This window comes from Micromys minutus, assembly GCF_963924665.1.
Source record: "Micromys minutus genome assembly, chromosome: 25".
In the NCBI taxonomy this organism is placed as follows: Eukaryota; Metazoa; Chordata; class Mammalia; order Rodentia; family Muridae; genus Micromys; species Micromys minutus.
In genome coordinates, this window is record NC_137960.1 from 19,992,929 (window position 1) to 20,013,401 (window position 20,473).

At 36.6% G+C, this 20,473-nt stretch overlaps 1 protein-coding gene across 2 annotated transcripts in view; it reads right to left on the reverse strand.

The window, feature by feature from the left end:
* Positions 1 to 20,473, reverse strand: part of CTNNA3 (catenin alpha 3) — a gene marked incomplete at both ends in the record, with an annotated part of 1,359,521 nt that overhangs the window by 38,053 nt on the left and 1,300,995 nt on the right. For both annotated transcript variants that reach the window (XM_080937546.1, XM_080937545.1), the window contains 2 exons: positions 1,769 to 1,903; positions 12,617 to 12,722. In XM_080937546.1, the coding sequence (XP_080793672.1) occupies positions 1,769 to 1,903; positions 12,617 to 12,722 (241 nt within the window). The remainder of the gene's footprint in view (positions 1 to 1,768; positions 1,904 to 12,616; positions 12,723 to 20,473) is intronic.

Below are 20,473 nucleotides of genomic sequence, written 5' to 3' on the forward strand. Positions count from 1 at the left end.
AGAGTCACTTCTGTCAACTGCCTTATGGAGGGGGACAAGAGTCAGTGTCTGCAGACAGGATATCCTCACCCTGATACAGTTATTCAACAGCTTATGTAAAATAGTCCAAGCGTTGGAAGCATATATGTCCTGTTCAGGTTTACTGTAGACTGTACTACAATATTTGACGGGTTATATGAGTGAAATTAATTTTCTACTTATGATGTTTGCAGTGCGCACCTGGTTAATCACTGTTTAATTACATCAAAAGTAAAAACAAAACAAAACACACCCCACCGATATCGGCATAGTTTTCTATGGGCTATGACTACCCACGGGCATGTGTACGTTTCTCTCTAGATAAGCTGATAGAGCTCATGTGGCTTTTGATTTAATAAAATATATTTTCTTTGAAAAGTCAAAGGATATCAATACTGATGTTAATCTGGGTGATAGTTCAAAATTTGTATATCAAGGAAATTTATCTTTATTTTTCCCTCTGGCCTTTACTGGGAGGCAAAGCAAGGCAGACATTCTACCAGCTCCGGCTCCTTCTGAAGCACTCACTCTTGTCCTACGAGCCTCAGTTTTCTCATTGATTCAGTGATGGGCAAAAAAAAAACCCCAAAAATACAGATGTCTTGACAGGAAACCCCAACTTTGACATTTACTTTATGACCCTGGAGAAGCTCCTTAACCTTTCTGAATCAATTGATTCCGATATTAAAGTAAACAAAACAATCAAATAAAATGTCTCCCTGGAATGTGATTGTAATGACTGAGCTTAGACTATGGTCAGAGATAGATAATCAATAATGATTAGTTTCCTCTCTCTTCCCCAATGATAACCTTTGCTTTATTTGTAACTGCATTTACTTCGAGAACATCAACGCATTAGGAGGAAGTTCAAGGCTAGGATATAGAAGGATGGGGTGATACCGACACATGAGCATACGGGTACAAGCTCTTAAACACTGTTCCGCTAATGTGGCTTCCTAAAATGTTCTCATGATTTACTTTAACTTAAATTTATAATCTTGGTACATGTCCTTCTCAAAGTCACTGATAACTGAATCCAATGTAGACATCAAATATTTTTTTATTACTGTGTCTGCTCTAGAGAAATGATCTAATGTTATTAAAAGGCGAGCACAAACCACCAGACATTATTTCTACCATGGAAATTTAAAAGCCGATTGAAACTCGAGGCCACCAAAGAATTTATGCAAGTTCCTTTAACCCAAAATATTTATAGTACACTATTTTAAAACCTACATTTAAATTTTTTTTAAACCTCAGGAAAAAAAATTCATGCTATAAAACTAAATATGTAGAAGATGAAGGTCAATAAATAGTAATAAAATAATTGAATTAATCTGTGCTTTTATATTTTCTTATTTTAAAATTTTACAGAACTAATTTCAGAGTTCTTTCTCTACACATTAGAAGGTTTGAAAACCATTCTATATGACCATGAATTATGAATATCTTATCAAGGTAGTATCCAGAAGCTGATCTATTCCTTTATCTCTGAAGTAAAAATAATGTATATATTATATATAATTATATATATTATATATAGTAAATATTATATATACATACATACATACATACATACACACATGAACATACACACATAAACATTAAAATGAAACCTGAAAAACACTCCTCCCTATTTAATTGCATGTAGATTGTCCTATGTCAAATTCTTCTGAGAGAAGTGCTGAGCTGCACCTGCTTGCTCTGTTTCTAGCGTCCTGCAAAGGTGGAAGTGACAGGCAGTACTCACAGCTGATACGATGAGCTCTGCCCCCAGGTTTTGGATCTCTGCTTTAACTTGACTACAGATTTTCAGCTGGTGGGAGTAGAATTTAATCTGTTCCAGGTAAGCCAGCAAGTCCTGTTTGCATGGTGGATCTGGACACTGCAAATGTATCAGAGATAAAAATAGAAACAGTTAAACAAAGAAGAGGCACATCAGAGTGGACAGTACACAAGCCATGGATACGTGACAGGTCAGCAACATTTCACAAGCCCCATTTCTCACTCCAGCCCAAGTATAGTCTTATATCCTTCACTGGAAAGCTCCTGTTGAAACAACTTCTTTGTTCTTCAGTGGAAATCAGCCAGTTTATCTAAAGCACTTGTTATAAGAATTTACAAATCTGAAGAAATACATAGCAAGCTGCCTTCAGTTCCCTACAAGTTTATCAGCCTTGAGATGATGTTTTTGAGTCAACATGAACAAACAGTAATGAGAAATTGCCCTATTACCCAGAATCACCATAAGATCATTCCTTGGAATGCATGGCTTTATCCTGTCTGCTCTGTGATATTTGTATGAGGATACCAAATCCACAACAAAGCTTATTATGCTGTATTATTTTCAGCTTTAAATATTCTTAGCTAATACAAATAGAATTATTTTTACCTGAGATTACATCTACAGATGCAGGGCAGGCAAGAAGAAGAAAACTCACAGGGTTTAAGGATGTCTCAAACCTCCTTTCCAATAACAGCCCCCCCTTGGTGCTTTCTTTTCTATAAGGAACTCCTGAGAACATAATTTTGTGTTTCACTACAAGAAGAAAAATATCTCAGGATAAAAGTGAGTCGTTGTATTGTCTTCCACATGAAGTGGGATGCTCAGGAAGTAGTTTCCTCACCATAATTCTATTAATAGTAACATTTCATATCATAGAAATAAAAAAGCCCATAAAAAAGGAAATTTATTGCTACAGTACTTAAAATGTTAAAAATTTGACTCAACAAAACTGAAAAATCTGGAGAAAATGGATAAATTTTTAGACAGATGCAAGATACCAAAGTAAAATCAGGACCAAATAAACCATCTAAACAATCCCATAACACCTAAAGAAATAGAAGCAGTCATCAAAAGCCTCACAACCAAAAAAAGCCCAGGACCAGATGGGTCCAGTGCAGAATTCTATCAGAAATTTATTGACAACCTAATACCAATACTCTCTAAACTATTTCACAAAAGAGAGTCAGATGGAACACTACCCAACTTATTATTCAAAGCCACAATAACCCTCATTCCTAAACCACACAAAGACCCTACAAGGAAAGAGAACTTCAGACTAATCTCCCTTATCAATATTGATGCAAAATACTCAATAAAATTCTCGCAATCCAAATCCAAGAACACATCAAAACGATCATTCACCATGATTAAATAGGCTTCATCACTGGGATGCAGGGAGGAATTAATATATGGAAATCCATCAACATAATCTATTATATAAACAAACTCAAAGGGGGGGGGCCACAGGATCATCTCACTAGATGCTGTGAAAGCATTTGACAAAATTCAACCCCCCTTCGTGTTAAAAGTCTTGGAAACAGCAGGAATCAAAGGCCCATACCTAAACATAATAAAAGCAATATACAGCAAACCAACAGCCAACATGAAACTATACACTGAGACACTTGAAGCAATCCCACTAAAATCAGGGACTAGACAAGGCTGCCCACTCTCTCCCTACCTATTCAATATAGGACTGGAAGTCCTGGCCAGAGCAATTAGACAGCAAAAGGAATTCAAAGGGATACAAATTGGAAAGTAAGCAGTACAAATATCACTATTTGCGTATGACATAATAGTATAGTTAAGTGACCCCAAAAATTCCACCATAGAACTTTTACAGCTGATAAACAAGTTCAGCAAAGTGGATTGATATAAAATTAACTCAAACAAATCAGTAGCCTTCCTATACTGAAAGGACAAACATGCTGAGAAAGAAAGTAGGTAAAAGATATCCTTCACAAAAGTCACAAACAATATGAAATACCTTGGTGTGACCCTAACTAAGCAAGTTAACAATCTGTATGACAAGAACTTCAAATCTCTGAAGAAGAAAATTGAAGAAGATTTCAGAAGATGGAAAGATCTTCTATGCACATGGATTGGAAGGATCAACATTGTAAATATGGCCATCTTACCAAAAGCAATCTACAGATTCAATGTAATCCCCATCAAAATTCCAGCTCAATACTTAATAGAGTTGGAAAGAGCAGTTTGAAAATTCATCTGGAAAATCAAAAACCCTAGAATATCAAAATCTATTCTCAACAACAAGAAATCTTCTGTAAGAATCACCATCCCTGTCCCCATGCTATATAACAAAGCAATTGTGGTATAAACTGAATGGAACTGGTACAGAGATGGGCAAGTAGAACAATGTAACAGAATAGAAGATCTAGACATGAACTCTCACACAAATTGTCACTTGATCTTTGACAAAGGAGCAGTAAACATTCAATGGAAAAAGGACAGCTTCTTCAACAAATGCTGTTGGCTCAACTGGCAGTCAGCATGCAGAAGAATGAAAATAGACCCTTTCTTATTTCCTTGTACAAAGGTCAAGTGCAAGTGGATCAAAGATCTTCACATTAAACCAAGTACACTGAAACTATTAGAAGAGAAAGTGGGGAAAATCTTAGAATACATAGGCACAGGGGAATATTTCCTGAGCAGAACACCAATGGCTTGTGCTCTAAGATCAAGAATTGATAAATGGGACTTAATGAAATTGCAAAGTTTCTCTAAGGCCAAGAACACTGTCAAGAAAACCAAACAGCAGCCAACAGATTGGAAAAAGATCTTTACCAATCCCACATCTGATAGCGGTCTAATATCCAATATATATATAAAACTCAAGAAGTTAGACTCCAGAGAATCAAACAATCCTATTTTAAAAAATGGGTACAGACTTAAACAAAGAATTCTCAATTGAGGAATATCGAATGGCTGAGAAGCACCTAAGGAAATTCTGGACATCCCTAGTCATCAGGGAAATGCAAATCAAAACAACCCTGAGATTCCACCCCACACCAGTCAGAATGACTAAGATCAAAAACTCAGATGACAATAGATGCTGGCAAGGATGTAGAGAAGGAGAAACACTCCTTCACTGTTGGTGGGGTTGTAAACTGGTACAACCACTCTGGAAATCTTTTTGGAGTTTCCTCAGAAAATTGAACATAGTACTACCTGAGGACCCAGTTATTCCACTTTTGAGCATATACCTCAAAGATGCTCCAATAAGGACACATGCTCCACCATGCTCATAGCAGCATTAGTTATAGTATCCAGAAGCTGGAAAGAAACCAGATGTCCTTTGGTAGATGAATGGGTACATAAATTGTAGTATATTTACACAATGGAGTACTACTCAGCTATTAGAAACAATGACTTTTTGAAATTCCTAGGAAAATGGATGCATCTAGAGAATATCATCCTGATTGAGGTAACCCAGTCACAAAAGAACAGACATAATATGCAGTCACTGATAATTGAATACTAGCCCCAGAAAGCTCTGAATACCCCAGAAACAACTCACAGACCATATGAAGCTCAAGAAAAGTAAGGCCAAATTGTGAAAGCCTCGGTATTTCTTAGAAAAAAAAATAAGTATATAGCACCTTCTCAGAGTGGGTTACACCTAGACCTTAAATCATTAATAACTCAGGAGCTAAGAATATAGCCTTGTGGCAATTTTTGGTATTTAAAAATTATTATGTTTAATTTTTATTCACCGAGAAAACTTTGATAATTTCCATGTTTCATTTTGTCTTACATGTACTTTATGTTCTTTGTAACTAGGAAGATTTCAATGCATACTGTCAAACCTTTAAAAAAATCAAGTACTGTCAAAATATATTCATATAGTTTTATGCCAAAATGATTTTAAAAATCTGTACATGTATCTCTATTTTTTAAAAAATAAAGTTGTAAGAAAAAAATAACGACAAAAAGCAAATAAACAGAAAAAAGTTGAAATAATGAAAAATAGCCCTAAAAGTAATGTGAATGAATGTCTAGCTGCATAGTGTGACACTGCATTGTGTTTTAAAAGGCTGGAGGTGGGGGGAGATTGCTTAGTGGTTCAAAGTGCTTTCTGCCCTTATAGAGAATCCAAGTTCAGGTCCTCAACCTCAGCCAGGTAGCTCACAGAAACCTGTACCTCCCAGTTTCACGTGTTGTGTCACCCTTTTCTGGTTTCTACAGGAACCCAAAGACTTATGACAGTCCTGTAAACAGACAAATACATAGGCACAAATAAAACAATAGACAGTAAAATACTTGAAAATGTTTTCAAATGACAGGGGACAAAATCCTTTAGTGGTTGAATGTTAAAAATCTCAGAATTTAAAATTTCAAGCATCCCCTTCAACTGAACTCTTAAAAACTGTATGAATTTAAAGGAAACATCATAAAAGGGAAATCTATGAAAATGATCAGTGGATATGATATAGGCAGTAGTCTTTATGTTCTTCATATATTTCATCAGCATTGAAATAAACACAGAGTATTTTCATAATTATAAGATGCTGTTTAAAATCTTTAAATCAAATTATATACATTTACAAGTTAAAAGGTAGGCTGGACAGCCACCGATGAAATGTCTCAAACAAAGATTCTTGTCACCAAATCTTACAGAGTTCAGTTCTTAGATCTCACATTGTAGAAGAGATCAGACTTCTGTAAATTATCCTCTGACCTCCACATGTACACTGTGGCGAGTGAGTCCTGCCCCCACTACCATATGTAGATAAGTGTAAAAACAATAAAACTTCTCATGAGTATTGGTATTCATCTAGGACATTCATTCTCCAAAATCCAGTGAGACACATGTAGATCTCATGTAAAATCTCAAACTGCTCAGTTCATATTAAATGAAATGGCAAAGTATTTGTGTATAACTTAAAAAAAAACTCTCTTGGTAAAGTTCAAATATATCTATAATGCATATAAGTAATTAATGCAAAGCAAACAGTATATGAGCAGTTGGTGCATTGTATTACTTGGAAAATAGCAGTTTGCAGGAAAAGACAGTACATATATATTTTCAAGTGTCCACCTGTATGAAATTCAATTGGAGAGGATTGAATTGGTGGATACAAGAATCCTATGTTTAGAGGGGTGAAAAATTTAGAGCTAAGATTAGGCATGGTTGGGAAATTCCTGAGAACCCTATTCCATTTCATATTGTTAAATACTTTGAGCTACATATCTCCAAGTCAGGTTCACAAGATTCGAACATGGGAACTGATACTCAATATCCTTAACTTGATGCTCAATAAGTAAAGCAAATATATTCCTTTTTGAAACAATTCTACCTGCTGTCAGAAGCAGACACCTCCATAGTGTGGCTAACACATGATCATTAGAAAAGTTGACATTATATATGATGGCAAAAGAAGTTGAGATAACTGTTATTTCTTTTAATCTTCTTTCACTTATTTACTTTATATCCTTTCACTGTCCCCCTCTGAGTCACCCCTTCCCACAATTCTTCCTCTATCCTCTCTCCTTCTCCTCTGAGCTGCTGGAGACCCCTTTGGTATCTTCAACTTGGCACTTCAAGTCTTAGTAAGGCTGCGCTCTTCCTCTCCCACTGAGGCCAGACAAGGCAACCCAGCTAGAACGCATTCCATGTAGAGTCAATAGCTTGTGGGAAGCCCAAGTTACAGTTGTGAAAGAACCACATGAAGACCAAGCTGCACACCTGCTACATATGTACATGGAGGCCTAGGTTCAGCCCATGTATGTTCTTTGGTTAGTGCTTTAGACTTTGAGAACCCCAAGCAAGGGTCCAGATTAGTTGACTCTGTGGGTCTTCCTGTGGAGTTCCTATCCATTTCGAGACCACAATTCTTCCTCCTATTCTTCCATAAGAGTTCCCAAGCTCCACAACTGTTTGGGTGTGGGTGTCTGCATCTGGATTTTCTGATATTTTAAATAAATAATTAACTAACAGTGGTCTACAAACCTCTTACAGAAGGTTTTAGTCGAGTAAAATAGTACAAGAATGAGCAAAGAGAACAAAAAAGAAAAACAAAAAGCAGAGGAAGAACAGGAGCTAAGTTCTATATAGTTTAAAAATTATTCTTTTTTTCATTAAACAATTTTATTTTAAAAACAGAGATAAATGTACAGATTTTAAAAGAATTTTTATGTAAAACTATATGAATATATTTTTTAGTCAGTACTTGATTTTTTTAAAGGTTTGATAGTATGCTGCCTTCAGTAAGCTAGGACTGTCTTCACACTCAGTGATCAGACTTTGAGACAAAGGAATCTTCATCAGATGAAAACAGGTACATCCTTATCTGCTTCCTCCTGTCAGGAAGTCCACTAGGTACTTCCTACTGGGAAGGCACCATACCTAGTCTTTCAAATGCACAGTGCTTAGTCTCCATAACAACATTTCAGCCAGATCTAGGTGATGCCATTTTGCAGATTCCCAAACTTAGTTTCAAAAACAATAAATTTGGGGGTCTAGTTTTCTTGAATTCGTTCCTAGAGTTGAACAATCTTGTCTTCTGTATAGTGTTCCTTCAAAATAACTTTGATTTTGTTTATTAAAGAACCTACTCCTTTATTTATGGCCATACTCGTTGGCAGTTCTGGCCTAGGTTGGGTTTCACCTGTCATGTATGTATATTTGTGTATAAGTCTTGAGGGAAACATGTAAATCCATGAGGTTGGTTCCTCAACAACCCTCAGTCAACAAATGTGGAAATATAAGCACAGAGTAGCAGAGAAGGAGTTTCAATGTGATGGAGCCTGCATCCTTACCTCTGTGGTTCAGAAGCAATGCCACTCTTCTTGCGGGCATTATGGCACATAGCATGTACCAAAACACTGCTTCATTTGTAAATGGGCTGAAGCTGACCCTCTTACTTATAAGTTAAAATTTTGATTAATATGAATTTCTTCTTTCAGGGTTCTAAAAACTCCCAGTGAAATTCACCTTGGAACTACTGATTTGATTTTTCTATCGAAAATACAATTTCTGGAAGGTTAAAAATGCCCATTTTCAGATAAAAATCTTCCAAAAATACATTTGAGTTCATTTATGTTGCCATAGAGACTACCCTTAAGTATGGTTTATATATCTATGAGACATTGATGATGAAAACTGAGTTTTCTTGCAAGTGGAGATTGATTTGTGGATATCAACCAGCAGCCTGGTTGTCTATAGGTATGGGTTCCATGGGAACCATTTAGGCCAATATTCAATCAGATTTATCATATTTCCAGCTCTGTAGGATTCATTTATTAGCAAATTTGTCAAAAAATTTGCAGGTAAAAAAAATGGAGCTACTACTACAAACAACAACAACAGCAACAATAACAAAGGCATCCTTAGTGAAGTAACCTAGACCTCAAAAGGCAAATGTGGTATGTATTTGCTTCTATATGGATGATAGCCATAGTCTTCAATAAGCTGTCTACAATCCATATAACCACCGAGGTTAGGTATGGGGTAAGGGAATATAGGGAAAGGAAGGATTTTCCTAGTAATGAGAAGTACAATAGTTATGAATGGATGGGTGTGGGAAGTGTGGGGAACTGAACTGGGATGATCAAAAAGGTATAAAGAAGACAAGGAGGAGCAAGAGACAGAATAAAGGGAAAGACAGCTAAAACTAAGGGTCATTTGAAGGATCCAATGGAAACCTAGTGAAGTAGTATCTTCTTCACATATATGTATATTTTAAAACATGTAAAGGAGTCACTAAGTAATGAAGTCTCAAAGCCCTGATTGAGCAATCCTTGCTACCTCCAGAGCTGGCAATGTTATAAACCTGGTCTAATTTTTGTTCAAAGGGGTACCAGAAAACTCAGAACTTTGCACAAACCAGGCTATCGATTGATCTCCACAAAGTGATGGCAAGGCTTTATTGCTGAAGACAACACCTATATAACTCATTGATTATGAGAAGTTGATGTAGGGCCTATGCAAAGTCTTAACCCCAATTAACTAGTGTCCTTAGTCCTGGGAGGTGGTCTGCATGATATTGGTGGAGAAAGATAACCACCAATCCAGCTACAAAACTTCCTACTTACAATAGCATCTTGTCTGCCAAAGATGGATCTATGCCAAATTGCCTGGGTCGCCAAGAATCTGAGACTTAGTAGGACACAGACCTGAGATCAAACCAAATACTACCACTATGCTAAAGGAACATAGCAATAAAATTACTCCTAATGAAATTCTGCTATACTCTTAGATCAGTGTCTTGCCCAGCCAGCATCATAGATGTTTACTGCTGCAGTAAATGAGGAGACCCACATCCAGACAAAGTGCAGAAAGTGAGAGACCCTACAATGCTCAGCTTGAATAGGATATCTCCATTAAAATACTTCCCTAAAGACTCTGAGAACCGTATCTGACGAAGAGGTAGAAAGATAAGAGAAAGTAAGTAGCAGATACCTAGGAAATAGGACTTTCTAAACACAACTGGTCAGATGCATATGAGAACTTGCAGAGACTGTGGCAGTATGCACGTAGCATGCACAGAGTTAAGCAAAATGAGGACAGAAAGGGGAAGTGAACACCTACCATCATCCCTAACTCAGAAGCTTCCTCTAATCCATTATTGGTTCTTGAAAGAATAACTAATGCAATATCCTCTCACATCCAGCACATTTAAAGAAAATGTTGAATCTCTTTCAGGAGACTTTCTCAACAGTAGGTATAAGATTTTATAATTCTATTAAGAAATGGGTGATAAGATGGGTAAGGAGTTTGAAAGAAACTTCTTTAGTCCCCAGTACTTTGACTCATATTCACCCTTTATTTTCAAATTTGAAGAAAATCCTGATTTTGTATTTGGGAATCTGTTATTTTTTTTTTCACCAAAGGAAGAAAAACACCCCAGCTGGTAAGTTCTAATGCTGTGTGTGCATGCCTCTGTGTGTGTGTGTGTGTGTGTGTGTGTGTGTATGTGTGTGTGTGTGTGTGTGTGTGTGTGTGTGAGTGTGTGTGTGTGTGTGTGTGTGTCTGTCTGTCTGTCTGTGTGTGTGTGTTCCTGTAAAGAAACAAGTGCATATTCATGGGTGACATCCCATGAAGGTCAGTAAATTAACCCCATCAGATTCCCAATCCCCATTATTGATTGTTCAAAGTCATATTTGTTCAGAACAGATGTCATCCTTAGACACCCTTCAGCTTGACAAAGTGTAAACGTTTGAGGACTGTTATTCACAACTACTAGCCAACGGTTGTTTCTTAAGTTTCTTGGAAAACATCAATGTTGGTTAGAAATTGTATGGTACTCTTTCCACCACATAATTAGAATAATATGAAAATGATGGTAATATTTAGTAACATCAAGGCACCTACTCTACAGTTATTTGGTCAAATTAAAAAATAAAAATATTGTGCAAAATTAAAAATGATGAATTTTTTTAGCCTCTTATAGTTATATACTCTAAAGCAAAGAGGAGAACAAAGCCAGGAAATATTCAGTACTTAAGGAACCTTATTAAGCACATATTTGTCTGAAACATTATAATTTCATTTTCTGCTCGGCTTTAGTCACTTTCATGAAAGTAACTGCAATTAAATTTGAAAACAAGGCAGATTAAATACAAGAATGAGTTCTGTTTATTTATTAGATTAGGAAATTTTAAACATCAAGATGATAAAGTTTGTTTTTGTAGATATAAATGCTATCTTATGTTTTAGAAACTCTTAGTGTAAGTGCTTGCAAAAATAGAATTTCAGTTTGGGATGGCCTCAGATTTTTTTAAGAGACTTTATATAGTCTTAAGCTGTTGAGAACCCTCACCCTGAGAATCAGAAATTTCAAGTCTTGTGAAATCTAGAACTATCTGAGAGCTATTCTTGCTTATGGAGTTTCAGTTGATCAATGTTTAATCTACATTACACAAAACATTAATACAATGTTTTAGATATTTAAAGTAGCAAGTTATTGATACAAACAGTGCACACTCGAGGAATTCAAACAGTAATTTTCTCTGACATTTATTTGTTCTCCATATACCTACAAATATATTATCTATCAGATTAAATTCTCTCATGCTCCCACAGAGTCTGTATAAATAGAGGGGGGACAGGAGCAATTACACTAAAGAGCTTCTCTCGGGATATAAGCTAGAGATAATATGGCTTAAATGCAAAATCACAGTAGTATTTCCCCACCAGAGAAATATTAACTATGAAGTTAAATATGATAATAAGTATATATTAAATTTATTCACATGAAACCCTTGTTTGAAGTATTAATTTCTCACTATTCAGACACCTTTATAATATGGGCACTACTTAAAAGGTAGTTTTAAAATCTGTAAAAAACACAAGGAAAAGAAATGAAAGGTGTACAGGAACACCAGTCTGTGCAGGAGTTACATAACACCTACAATTGTTTTTACTCTACTAATAATGCTTCAAGTTGTTGATGTCAAACAGCTAACATTTTAGAAGATCAAAAATGTGAATTCCTCGTTAACATCAAGGAAAAGGGAGACACCCACTATGCCACTGTAGCCTACTAAAAGAAATTTAGTTTGTTTTAATCTCATAAGGCTGATTTAAAAATAAAGTATATTTAAAGTTTATACGCGCGCACACACACACACACACACACACACATATTCTCTAAATCTAATCTTACTTTCTTAAAGTTTATTGTTTCCCAAGTTGCATAATTACATTATACATTTTTGAAACTCTAGTATAGGAAGCAAACATATTCAGTAGAGTTTAAGAAAATATTTATCCAGCTTCGCTCTAGTCCATAGTTAACAGAAGAGAACAAATAGCAAAGACTATCCTATGCCTATTTATAAGTAGCTCACCTGGTTAGCAATCTGCCGAGCAAGAACATCCATCCTTGATCCTGACTCTGATATCATTTTAGCTGCATAGATTACATCAGTGGTATGCTTTAGTGGTCCTTTCCCCCTGAAAATAAATGATTCAGATTAGTTTTGTTGGTTAATATATAAATAGATAAAATATAATGAATATAAAAATATTAAAACATGTTTTATTATTTTTAGTCACTTTTAGTATGTGTGTGTGTGTGTGTGTGTGTGTGTGTGTGTGTGTGTGTGTATGTGTAGGTGTTTGCAGAGACCAGAACAGGGCAGACATCGGTTCCCCTGGATCTGGAAGTACAGGCTTTTTTTGGCAACTGAGCTTGGGTCCTCTGTAAGAGTACAAGAAACCCCCAACAGCTGATCAACTTCTCCAGATCCAATAGACAGATACCTATACTCACATAAATAACAGATTTAAAACCAAAAATAATAGTAATTAGATTTATGTACTTTCCTTTTTGATAAAGTCCAAAACAAAATTAATTCTAGTCTTAAAAGAAAACAATTAAAATCTATGATGTCAAAATTTAGACAATAATACAAAGAAGATGAATAGCATTGGCCTTTTTATTATTGATTATTTTTTAATTTTACTAAACCTCAGAGACTTAATGTCCCAGGGTGGGGGGCGGGGGATACCCAGGGTGGAGTCACCCTCTCAGAAGTGAAAGGGAAGGATGAGGGGGAAAAATCCTGCAAGGGGGGACCAAGAGGGTACAGCATTTGGGATACAAATAAATAAAATCATTAATTAATAAAAAGACTCAGTTTAGATGTATCTTGGTGAATCCAGGTGTCTAATGCAAATATCATTTGTAGTCAAGACATATACATTCAACAAATACATTGTGGGAAGTCAGGTTACTTATTATTTTTCTCTCTTAACCCATCTCAGATATTTTAAACTTTTAATTGATTATTCAAGAATTTCATGCCATACACTCCAATAGCATTCATCTTCCATCCTACAATCCCACATATCTGTTCTCTGACCCATTGCAATCTCCCACCCAAAAGATAAATAAATAAATAAATAAATAGATAGATAGATAGATAGATAGATATAGATAGATAGATAGATAGATAAATAAATAATCTCACCATGGAGCTGTGATTTGTCACAACATGGCACACAATATACCTCTTTTTTCCACATTATTTCCTGTAAATGTTCACTGTAGTGAGCCATTGGTCTGGTTTGAAAACTCTGGCTTTTGCTACACTCTCAATAGTGAGTCCCCATCAGGAATTCTCTTGAATAGACTGTAGTTACCCTGTATCATGGAGATTCTGCAGCTTCAGGTCAGCAGAACCAGCCTTTTCTTTCTTTCTTTCTTTCTTTCTTTCTTTCTTTCTTTCTTTCTTTCTTTCTTTCTTTCTTTGTTTTTAGAACCAGCCTGTGCTCCAGCACTTCATAGATGAAATGATCAGCCCTCAAGCTCCCTGGTACCCTCTGTGCCTCCAGGACCAGCGCTCAAGCTTTGCCCAGGTGAGGGGTAGGGCTAGTTGCATGATGATTTTCAACACATAATCTCTTCCCTATAATTAATTCAAATACAGATCTGAGCTCAAGAAATGTGTAACTTAGGACCTTTAGTATTACAGTATAAATTCAAATGTCTTTGTGGACCCCACAGTGTGCCAGTCTAGCTTTAAAGAACAGATACCTTGAGACTAACTCAAGTGACTACATTTATCCCACCAGCAGTTCAAAGGAAAATGCTGTCCAATCAGCGGCAACGAGTTTGATGCTTTCTGTTTGCTTATTTTTGTTCTGTTTTGCTTTTGTTTCTTTCCAGACCAAAATAAGTTTGAACCCCAGGAAGAACTGATGGAGGCATGCCCAGGAAGAACTGATGGAGGCATGCCCAGGAAGAACTGATGGAGGCATGCCCAGGAAGAACTGATGGAGGCATGCCCAGGAAGAACTGATTGAGGCATGCCCAGGAAGAACTGATGGAGGCATGCCCAGGAAGAACTGATGGAGGTATGCCCAGGAAGAACTGATGGAGGCATGCTGAAAATGTGTTCTGCTTCACTCAGGAGCCAACCCATCCTTTGTTTTTGATAAGCGTGTATTATGAAACCGATTGCTGCACAAAGCTAAGTTCCATGCCCGTCTTCGTTAGTAAGAGAAGAAGCCAGTTGCAGGTAGAAGACTGGCAGCCTCTGTAACATTCCCTGCCCTTTGCTCTCAGCTGTCTTCTGATGAGTTCTGTCTTGGAGAAATGAGTAACTTAGGTACAGAAGAACATGGCTGCAGCCCCAGAGAATGGCAGAGAGTGGGGCTTGAGAATACCTTTTGTGTGTTGGATCTTCTATAATTTTTAATGTTCCTCTCACTTTCCCCTAAATCTACCTTTTTTTTTTTTTTTTTTTTTTTTTTTTTTTTTTTTTTTTTTGCACTCATATAGCTCTCCCTGCTCCCAGGACAAGGAAAAAAACAAAATAAAAAATAAATAAATAAAAAGAGAGCGAGAATTATGTCAGGGTTGCTTTGTTTTGTTGTTGTTTTCTTTGTAAAAATCTGCATTCACAATGTTTTGGGATGTTGCCTAAAAAAGCAGCAAAAGACAAACCAACAACAACAACAACCCTTTGCTACTATGTGTAATCAATCTGTGCCTCTTTATCTTCAGGGATAGGAATAGCATTTCAATGGAGAATTTCTAAGGATTGCCTGAGTTTATTTCTCCTGTATGCCCTAAATTGCTTTAAAGTATAGATTTGAAAATAAAACGTGCTACCACTTTAAGGTAACTATGGCCCATGATACAACTGTACAAAAATAAGATCACTGTCATTATCTCCCAGAGGGGCCAGATAAGAATGATGCGCCCATCTTATATTTCTCCACGGTTCCATTTGTTTCTGTAAAAAGTGGTGAGTCTGATTTAAGAACAGGAGAGAGAAAACAGATAATGTCTGCAGTTTATATTAAAGAGAATCAGTTATCTCCCAATTTCTGCTAGTCTACAGGACATGTGGGTACATGGACTAGGCTTTTAAAAGATGTGCTTTTCTATATTGCGTTACCTAAAATATAAATTGATGAACAGTACTTGAGCAATGGTAGCCATCCCATCCATGAATAACTCCCCTATTCCCACCCTACACCGAGGACCAGGACACTGACTCCCAAGTGCAGAGCTTTAGGCTTTGATCCTTATCCTTAGAAGACAATCAGCCCATAAGTTGTAAAGGACAGGAATGATGATGTAGTTGTTTGTGTTTTAATGCTAATTGGGTCCCCCAAAACTAGAGGGTCTGGATGTAGCTTCTGGGAACAAGTCTCCCGTTAATTCTGATTGGTAAATAAAGAGACCAGCAGCAGAGAGTTGCAGAGGAAAGAAGAGGCAGGGTTTATGGTTCCAGGACTTGGGACTAGAAGGAAGAGGAAGGGGAGACACGTGGAGTCTGTAATAATACTGTGCAAGAGGGAGATGCAGAGCGGCCATAAAAAAGGACCAAGAGAGTGTGGCCTGAGGGCTGCTCAGTTGGGGCAAGAGCAGCCAAGATGGAGCATAGAAATTATTAAGTAGTTACTCAGAGTTATGGGCAGGAGGTAGATTTGAACAGCATGGAGGGTGGGCAGTTGCCTGGCTATTGTGCTGCTCAAAGCATATTAAAATATAAAGGCTGCGCATGTGTCTTTCATTCAAGAACATAAACCATTGAAGCAGGTATTAACCCAGTACCAGGATTTATTTAAAATTCTAATACTACATGATTATTTGTGATGTTTTAGAAAAAAAAAAAAGGGAGGCTGTGTGTATGTAACAATGAGACAGGAAGGGTAAGAAGAGAAAGGTTTTGGTTAGAAGAGTCAGGATCAAGATGGGCAGGGAGAGAGAATCTCCATCTATGCTTTAGTTACAACTTATCTTGAAGGCAATGATAGAAACAAAAGTGTCAAATATGACAGACATCAGACAACTGTATTTACTCACTCAGAAGATGTTGTAACTAGGTTTGGGTCAACATGACCACAGCTGAAATCCTCTGGGAACAGGAAAGTCCACTTGATAAAATACCTCTATCAGGTGGGCCTATAGTTAAGGCAGTAGGAGACATTCTTGGTTGATGATTGGTATTAGAAGGCCTGGCCTTCTCTTTAGGCAGTGCCATCCATAGGCAGGTGGTTTTGACTTGTATAAGAAAGGAAACTGAGCAAGCTGTGGGGGCAAGTCAGTAAGCAGTATTCCTCTATGGCCTATGTTTAGCTCCTGCATCCGGGCTCCATTCCTGCCTTGGCTTCCTGAATGATGACCAAGGATCGGGAAGTATAACCCAACTCTTTCTTTGTTTTCTAGGTTGCTTTTGGTTATAATCTTCAGCAAAGAATTGAAAATGGGAATTAATACAGAAGACCAGTTCTACGTTGTGATTTTTTTTTTTTGAAAAAGAGCAGATTCACACAAAGTTCAATAATCCAAGATTTCTGCACCTATAAGCTAAACACTGCGATGTGTGTTCCCTCTGTATATACTCCCAAACCCTTTCATTTCTCCTTTTCCATATTTCCTTTCAAATCCCTATAAGCAAGACTTCCCCTAAAAATAAACCAGGGACATTTTTTTTTAATGGCACTGTCTATAAGAGGATGAAAATCTGGCCTCAGAAATGGTTATACCCACATACCTGAACTGCTGACATAGGTTTCTTAGCAACTTTGATAAAAATCAACATTAATTGTTATAATATTTGAATTGCTCTTATCAAATTTGCTTTATGCATCAGGGAGGACTAGAAGTTATGTACATGGTTATGTTCAAGTAAGGAATTGCATTTCATTATCTCTATGCCTCTCCAGAGAAAGTTAAACTTAAATAAAGCTGTCTAAGCTCCCAAAAGGCAATGCATCAAATTTCAAGGTCTAAAACAATGGACAAAGGTTGTTTCTAAGGAGAGCAGCCAAGCCTCTTGTAGCTTAAATAATACACAAAGAGTTGTATCTACATAATGCAACTAACGGACCCTTATTTACAAAATGAGATATGTTCCTGTATGAAAATCCTGGGATAATAAAGGAGAAATTACTTCTAGCTCCAAATATAAACCTTGGTCTGAGGCTATAATCTTAAAAGTCATAATAACTTTGGTACCTTCCAGTGATGATAATACACAATGACAGACCAGAATCACTCCCGTCCCCTCGTTCTTAATTAGATGTATTGCCTGGCAAGCTTCCGTCTGAGTGCCAAAGAAAATACACATTTTATAAATGATTCCTTCTCGTGCCAAACTTCCAGACCAAGCTTCAATTACTGAAACTGACAGATTTCTAACATTCTCAGCCTGAAATGTGCTATGTAACGAAGGCTTTTCAAATTGGGGATGCATTCAGAGGCTGTCGGCAGCCTTCATCTTCAAAATGGATCTGCACAGTTTCTTGTCATCAAGGTGTGCCTTAAATCAGAGTTAGATCCTATAGAGAAAGACCCCACAAGGAAAAGAGGGGAGAAAGCAGAGTATCTGGAAATATTTTTAGAAGCCAGAGGTCAAAAAACTTTTAAATACAGATAGATCAAAATAATTATGTATAATCCAACATGAAAGGCATTGAGGAGGAGGCTTCCTAATGGCTGACCAGATGATGTCATTTTGCTTGCTTCCCTTTCACCAGGTATATATTTAAAGACCATGTTGGCGTATACAATTCATCTTTAAAATTTTTTAATAAAAGTACTTGTCGTACAAGCATGAAGGCGTCAGTATGAGTTAGCAGAAGCACATAAAGCTAGACCTGCATCAATCCCAGCACTCCTGGGAAGAAGTGAGACGTGGGTACTGGAGAACTAACCAGAACCCAGGGGCCTGCTCACATGTAGACAATGATAGAGAACAAGAGTGACCCTGTCTAAAGAAAGGTAGAAGGTGAAGGCTGACACACCAGCATTGCTGCCATGCATGTGCTGTGGTATATGATTACCTGCATTTACACATGGGATTGAGCTCATGAACACACACCCAAGTTTGTGTATATTTATGGATATTTATCGGAATATATATGATATATAATATATGCAAGATACACAAAAGTTTGAAATCATATGGCAGATGATCTAATGATAGTAGTGAAATACGGATAACAAAGATTTTATCTTATTTAGGTGGGTGAAGAAAGTTCTTTGGAAAGTCAATTTATTCATTGAGCAAATGTGTTATGTCCATTTCTACCATCATTTTGTCCTTAACCCATCAGATTTTATTTTTTACATAGAGATACTGTCTTTTTTTTCTCTCTAGATTTAGTAAACAATATACAAACTATGAGTCATAAAGTCCCACTTTCAAGAACCTGGCTTAATAAAAATAGTACTGAATCATTTCATCTGTTTTTAGAAAAATGGAATACCATTCAACTTATTAGTATTTTGAGTTACCAATTAAACACAAAACAGAAGGCTTAATTGTATTGGTTATATTTATCTATATGTTCGATAATATCACTCACATTTATAAGACCAAAACCTTGCCCCTCAATTTTCTTTTTCTTTGATATTAATGATCTTTATATATGAGAGGAAAACCATGATAATATATATTTTCTCATGATAATGAATATACTTACCATTTTCTTCATTCTCTCCACAACACCATACACATTATTTTTATAGTTATTACCACTTCTCTGTAGTTTAATGTGAAAAAATTCGCAATAGAAATAAATCCATGTTTGAATACTTGAAGGCATCGTCTTGGGAAGTTGTATGACATTGAAACATAGAGACTTGATGGCTGACTTTAGGATGTTAGGGATAAGTGATGAAGGTTCTAACTTAGGTTTCACCCTGGTTCTCTACTGCTTGATTTTCAAGGATGTGAGAAGTCCCCACAAGATCCCATCACTCCCATTCACACTGCCCCAAATTCCTTGTCCCACCCCTCATAATTATTAATATCCTGCACCCACATGAGTTAGTACACAACCCCTTGTAATTTTAGCTCCTGAAGAGCCTGTATCTTTTGGAACCTACAAATGTGGTACACACACCTGCATACACATGTACACATACAGAAAGGATCTGTCATCTGTCTGTCTCTGCCTCTTTTACATACACATACACCAATAATGAAACATGGAACAATTAGCAAAATGTACCCTTCATCCCTTGTGCAATTTCTGTCAAGTATTTAGCTACAACAGCAAGAAAAATAATGAATATATATCTAATTTACTTTCTGCCACTGTGATTAAACTGTCTGACCAAAATCAAATTAGGGGAGGAAAGAATTTATCTGGCTTACTCTTGTAGGTCCATTGTTGAGGAAAGTCAGGCCAAGAATTTGTAGCAGAAACCATGTAGGAAAGTTGTTTAGATAGATAGATGATAGATAGGTAAAGAGAATATATATTTAAAAAGCCATCAAATACAGCAGATATGATCTATACTTGTAAAAGCACTGTTATTGTTTAAGATCATGTAAGCACTCATTTATTATTTTCATTCATCGACAACATTTCTTTCAGCTCCAACTTCCTAGTATTTGTGATTTAGTTGAACAAGTGATTGACAGAACATGCCTCTCTTCAATTGTCTATTAGGTTCAAGACATGTACTGAGAATTGCAATTGTCATAAAAGCCACCCAAGACTAAAAAAATGATGAGCTGTACCCAGGTCAAGCAGATGGTGCAGCGCTTCTCCACTCTTCAGACATGAGGCTCCTCTGGTCCTGCTGGACTTGCCTTTCTTTTGAAAATTGCCATTTGAGTTTTGAAGACCATAAAAGTCTTGGAAAATCCATCAGTTTGGATTCAGATTTCAATTGGCTGATAATCATCAAGAATAATTAACATTCTAAAAAACCTTTTGGGCTCTATTCTAGA